The sequence below is a fragment of the Microchirus variegatus genome (assembly GCF_963457635.1).
Source record: "Microchirus variegatus genome assembly, chromosome: 14".
Lineage (NCBI taxonomy): Eukaryota > Metazoa > Chordata > Actinopteri > Pleuronectiformes > Soleidae > Microchirus > Microchirus variegatus.
In genome coordinates this window covers 9554677-9561182 of record NC_139815.1, presented here as the reverse complement: position 1 = coordinate 9561182, position 6506 = coordinate 9554677, and the positions used below count along the sequence as shown (strand labels likewise).

The 6506-nt window shown below is 42.3% G+C and overlaps 1 protein-coding gene across 1 annotated transcript; it reads left to right on the top strand.

Moving 5' to 3' along the window:
- Window positions 1-4377: 4377 nt before the first annotated feature.
- On the top strand, window positions 4378-5322 carry LOC310936890 (radial spoke head protein 3 homolog; the record flags this gene model as incomplete). Its single annotated transcript, XM_083901049.1, has 1 exon — window positions 4378-5322. One exon carries the CDS (start codon window positions 4378-4380, stop codon window positions 5320-5322), a length of 945 nt encoding a protein of 314 aa, XP_083757175.1.
- Window positions 5323-6506: the final 1184 nt, after the last annotated feature.

Below are 6506 nucleotides of genomic sequence, written 5' to 3'. Positions count from 1 at the left end.
TTGTGTGTGTTTTTTGGGAATGCAATTTTTTGTTTTTTTCCATTCCAAAAAGCCATGGTTTTATGGGGAAAGAGAGGGTAACAAAAAAAGGAAGATGAAAAAAAACTAAACAAAAGCTTGAAACCATGACTGCACTACATTTGTTGACCCCGGCTTTCCCTGACAAGACCCTGCCTTCTTTATACTGTACTTAAAATGTGCTTCTTACTTTAATCGTGGCTGCCTCGTGTGCTAAGCCTTCCCCTATAGGGTGCAGGGAATACACTTTAAATTGTTTTTAATCCCGGCCGCCTTCTTTTCTGTTTTTGTGCCATGACCCCCTGCTCCCTCCCTCCCTCCACACACACACATTCAAGCACGTCCTGCACAGATCGACTCTCAGTGGAGTGTTTTTTCCGATTTGTTGACCTGCGCCTTCGTCCTTTTTAGAAATACAATGTTGTAGATGTTGCAAACTATCTCGATGAATCGGTATGTAAACCTACTCGTTGCGTGTATTTACACTGTATAGCTTTTTTTTTTGTTGGTTTCTTCTTGCCCCAGTTACTCCAGGGTCTTAAGTTATTGTGGTATTGAAAGTACTTGAATATGAAAATCTACGGGACCTTTTTTTTTCTGTTGTTTTTTTTGTTTTTCTTGGTCATTATCATCAATAACAACGCAGGATTTGATGGGGAATGGAGGGAAAACCTTTACGGCTTTATGAATGACAGGTATTCATTTCTTTGAGATGTTCTAGTGCCTCTTGAGGGAGTCGAGTGCTGCCTGGTTGGTGGAAATAAGCGAATAAGACGAGCCATTAGCTTTACTCAGCAGAGTTGCAGTTGGATGTTGGTTTGGAGGTTAAAAATAGCTTTTTTTTGCCTCCTAGAAACTCTATCGTTTATCGTATTTTTATCTGGCAAGGGTCAATTCCCTCATTTTTCAGACGCCAATCCTGTGACATCTGCTGCCTGCAAAGCTTCAGCAGCACACGACTGTTTTACTCCACTGACCTGAGGAGAAGTTGAAAGTATTCCTGTTGTGTAGTGGGATGAATATCATGACTATACAGCCTTCAGTGTTCCCCCCCCCACCTGAATCCCCAGAGTGCCATTTCTGAGACTACTACTAGCCCCCATGCCTTTTACCTGTGCCAGAAAAATATGAAGTTGTACGTTTGGTTTTTGTTGTTTTCGTGTGTTTTTGGTTTGAACCATCACATTCCACCATGTGTCGCTGACGTGGCCTCCGTGTTGCGTCTGTACCACAGAGTGTTGGAGCGAGTCTCTTTCTTTTGTTTAAGAAAATGGTCGACTTTTATTGTCAAATTTGTGACTGATCATCTTTGCAACATCCACTTTCTTCCTTAACCTCTGGGCGGCCTCACTCTTGAGCTCATGGCTGAAATGGTAGATATGGGCACATTACTTTGATGTATTTACCCCCACTCCCCCCCACCCGTCTGGGCCTCGTGCAGAGCGATTATAGGAAAGCTCTGTCTAATTTCTATCTGCATGGCTTTATCGGGAGACGAGAGCGAGCGCCTCTGCCTCTCCTGTACGGCTTGTATACTGTTTGGGTCGCTGAGGCATTATGGCTTCCAGTCTTCATGTAAAAATAAATAACGTCGTGTCTTCTCACAGCACAAACCCATCCGAGTTCCTGTTCTTTCACGTACATTATCTCTCACCTCAGTCAGACTCGTGTTGATGGCTTTGGTTGTGTGTGTGTAAATCATTCCTGTGTGTCAAAGCTGTGTAAATCAAAGCAAAGGACAGTTAAAGTGTGAATGAATGGCTTTAAGTCTATTTTTTGGGTTCTCTGGCACTTTTTTTCCTTGTTGCTGTACTGTAGAGTTGTCTTGGATTTACTGTATATTTCTCTTTGAGGGAGAGGTTTAAGGTGATAGTAACTGCAATATTGTGATGATTATTTGAAAATTGTACACAATTGCGATTTTTTTTTTTCTTTTGGGATTCATATAAAAGATCGGTTCTTTGTTTTTTTTTCTCCTTAGATTGTGGAAAATCAGATTGTACAGCTGCAAGAGTTTATCCTCCCCTCAGCTTTTTTTTTTTTCAGAGCTATGATTAAGAGAACTTCAAACTGTAAATAAATATTATGTGTTGAATTATGAATGTCACTTCAAAAATGTATTCAAAGGAGTTAGTCAAGGGCTTCAGGAGTGAAGGAGCCACATTTCTTCTTTTTAATGGTTTCATATTTTTCATTTGCAGAAAGTTAAAGGTCATTTTTATCTGAGATGCCTGTCCCCCCCCCCTCCCCCCTATCTGAATTCATATAAATACAATGTCACACATGAACCTTATGAGAATCACTTTTTATTCCCTCCAATCCTAAAGGGAAACTCCAGTTTGCACCCTTTTTTATGTAAAATAAAAGCTCTCTCCACCTTGTGGGAAAGTCTTCTGTGACGTGATTTGTACCCATTTCTCCTGATGCTTAAAGCTCACATAGAGTGGTGCTGTTGCACTTATATGTTAGTTATGGAGGTCTACTTACATACATTAACTTGTTTTTATGGTCAAAAACCTCCTAGTTGCTGTAAACAAGCCGATTCCTGTTCCTAAGCCACGATATTTCAGACTCAACTGTCACCCCTAGAAGACAGAGTCTTGTGATTGGCCACTACTATTCAGCACACCAGCTCTCAGAAGCGCAGCTCCCCCCTCTGGAACGGTGGATGCACTGCTCCTCATTATCAAAACATTGTTTTAACAGTGTTTAAAAATAGCTTTGTCACGACTCCCCGCCGCAGTCCCTTTTATGACTTTGACCCGGAGTCAGACCCAGAGTCAGAAGACACTGTCGCTCGTGAAACACCTCCACAACGGATGTTATTCTTCTTCTGCGGTTCAATGTACGCAACCGGATGTGCCCGGACTAGTGCCCGGAGCAGGACGATCTGCTGTTCAGGAGAACCGGTGTTTACGAAAAAGATCTCGCTGAGCCCGAGATTACAATAAAACACAGCGTTGTCAGCAGTGGCTGAACTGTTTGTTTAGAAACTTCAGTGCTTCATAAACAGGGTAAGGACGCAGATACACACTAAAAAACAGCGTTAATTGGAACTTCCGGTCTATTTCCGCTTTAAATGAAGTGGTGAATTTATGCTGTTTGCAATTTGCTCAAAACACCACCATAAACTGTGTTTATGGTTGACAAAAGTCAATTATAATTCTGCTCTGTGAAGTGACAAACATTATAAAATTAAATTCCAAAGGATTCAAATTAATTGGTCATGGTCATCAACTAAAAGGTTTGAATAAATAGAAGAAGCACTCGGAGCACAAACCTCTGCCAATTCCTAAATCCTGAAAAAAATGTGAAGGTTCCATATTATGCTAAATCAACTTTTTAATCATTTTAATCCTCATATTTGGGACTCTGGAGGTCCTATCAGTCGGCAAAGTGTGAACAAAGATGGCTCACAAGTTTTTTTGTGGTCCTCCTCAGTCTAAGTACAGGAGATAAAACACGCGATGTTGACTTCCGCGCTCACTGGGACGTCACAAGGCGCTAAATTCCTGGAATTGAGCTCCGCTTTGTGCGTAAAACGCACGAGAGTGCTGGCGAGGGCAACTGTATCCGCATCCGGAAGTCCGCGAAATATTCTATTCTTGGCTCCACAGTGCAGCACAGAGTTCTTCACAAACTTCCAGCCTCAGAGGATTTATCTGTCCAGTGGATACATGTTATATATGACAGCAATGTGCCTGCTAGAGCCTGCAAATGATCACTTTTCCAAATGCTAACTGCTGTTAGCGTACAGTAGCCTCTGTGGCTGATGTCATTTCCTGTCCCTTAAGTTTAAAGAGATACTACTTAACAGATCGTCCTGAACAGGGCTGTTTTGGCAGGGCGATTGAACTGCTGTGGTGCTTCATCCTTATGGTATTTTAACCAAAGCATGTCACAGACATGTTCATGAGGACACCAGGGAACTAGGTTAACTTGGAGGAAGTTCCATAATCCTGTAATCCTGTTATGCAGCTTCTAGACAGACAGACAGACACAGGCACAGACACATTTAATTATTTGAAATATTCAACGTTCCCTGCTATTTTCCCTTTTTGACAATAGGTGCAGATGGACTCCACTCATCCCTGCCTTTAATTGCCTTGTACGTGTGTTGCTGTGGCAACCACGGTAAGGCATTTGATCTGCATTCATTATGTGCAGGTCTAATAAATGTGTGCTAAGATTGAGAACACTGGCACTTCAAAGGCTGAAAGATGGTGACATCATCATTGAGTTTTGAATGATCACTGAGGCCAAAGAGCGAGCCATTTCAACAACCTCCAACAGACGTCGACAAAGATCATCGTCGCCACAGCTTCCTGTCTGCTGGTTCCCTAATCGTTTGTGACTCACATGGCGTTTTCTTCGCACCACAGACTTCCAAATGGAATCTACAGCTTTTCCAGTCACCCGAGGAGCGCGGACGACTGCCTCAAGCCTCCACCTGAAAGCAACCTCAGCCATTTTGGAAAAATGTACAACTGCTGTATCGTCAGCACAAGCACTGCTGCTGTTCAACATATTGTACCCACGACAGATCAACCAATCCCTGCTGAGATACAGGAACACACGGAGATCAGGAGGAGAGGTCGAAAACGTGCCAGGAACAGACTCAAGGCGCCGCGCAAAAAAGACATTGAAGTACAAACGCATCCTTATTTTGAAAAGTGGGATGACGTCAAAGTGGCTCCAGGTACCGAATGTCAGACTGACACTTGGCCAGACGTACCAAGAATCGTCATACCTCCCAAAACTGGCAACGATGTTGCAATACAGTTGGAGGAGAAGGACTTGATTGACTTTGAAATAGATGTGAAGCCAGTGGTGGAGATCCTGGTGGGTAAGACCATCGAGCTGTCCGTCATGGAGGTGATGGAGGAGGAGGAGCTGGCCTGTGTGAGGGAGCAGCAGCATACTTTGATGAACCTCCTGAACAGTGAGCAGGCAGAGGAGCAGCGACTCGAGGAGCACGAGAGACGGCGCAGGGAGAACCAAGAAAGAAAGATGGCACAGCAGAGCGGCGTGCTGAAGAAAGAAGGGGAGACTGCGGACAAAATCGCTGCCCGGGCGTACACTCTGCACTACTTGGCCGATCTGGTTCCCGCGGCCTTCATCTCGCTCCGAAACGACGGCTATTTTTACGACACTGTGGAGAGAGACATTGAGATTAATTTCTTGCCGGATCTGATGGCCGAGGTTTACAACGACTTGGAGAAGAGGAACGCGGCGAGACAGGTGCTGGACACCATCATCCACAGTGTTGCCGAGATGAGGTCAGAAAGGTTCAATGTAATATGAAGCAACAGGAGATGCTGGAAGATGTTAACAGATGTTACAGGAAGTGTCCTTGATGGTGATGTCCAGTTGTGGACCTGGACCTTTGAGCGTTGACTAGATACAGGCTGACGACCTCCAGCAGCCAACGCTAAACTGCTACCTGAGCACGGTGTGTTCAGTGTGCTTGTGTCAATAAAAAACATTTTAAACTTAAACTTCAACGTGCTCTGACTGGTTTTTTCTTTGTTCACCAAGTCCCTGACCTGAAGTACAATCATATATTGATTATTAGATTTCTGCCCAACCCCTAAATGTTACATGTCACTCCTTTAATATTATTCTCTTATCTTATTTAGTTGCATGAAAACATCTGTATCAAAAAGACGACAGCTTTTTGAAATTCCTCACACCCAGCTGTACCTGGGTTGCTGTGGCAACCATGATGGGTACTTTCATTTGCCTATTGATTTGTGCAAGGCAGATTATTGCATGTGGGTCAAAGGCAACAATTACAACAAGTATGGTGTTGTGATCACTGTTTTTAAGTATAGCATGAATTGCTTATGTATTGACCATGGCAGTGGAGTGACATTTTAATCTTGAGAGTCATCTATAATCGCTTTTTGTAAAAAAACTATATAAATATATAGTTTTACAGGATACCTAATAATCCGTTCAAAGATGGTTTTCTTCATACCTTGGGTGAAACGCGTGGTTATTTGAGTTACTGTTGCCTTTCCGGTCTCGTCATTCTCCTCTAACCTCTTGGATTATTTTTTCCTCGAGAAATTCTAAATTCGGAAATTCTTCTGTGACACCAGGCGACTCTAATCAGAAAGAACACAAGAATATAGATTAATTCATTATAATTCTCTTCAAATCCAAACTCAAAACTCACCTGTTCAAATAGCTTACTCTGTAATTTAACTTTTCCATTTTTGTTTACTGTCATCTTGTTGTCTGTTGTTTTATCTCTGTAAAGTGTACTCGAGGACACTTATAAATAAAATGCATTATTATTATGATTATCAATCATAATCATAATAAGTACTTTAATCATAATGATTGTGATTATTATAATAATCACAATCATTATGATTATTATAATAATCATAATAATAATACACAGTTTTCTCAATTTTTTCCCCTTCAGGTGCAAGTTTCTCCTCCCTCCGCTAGTGGGCGGTGTTGACCCCTTGTGTTGT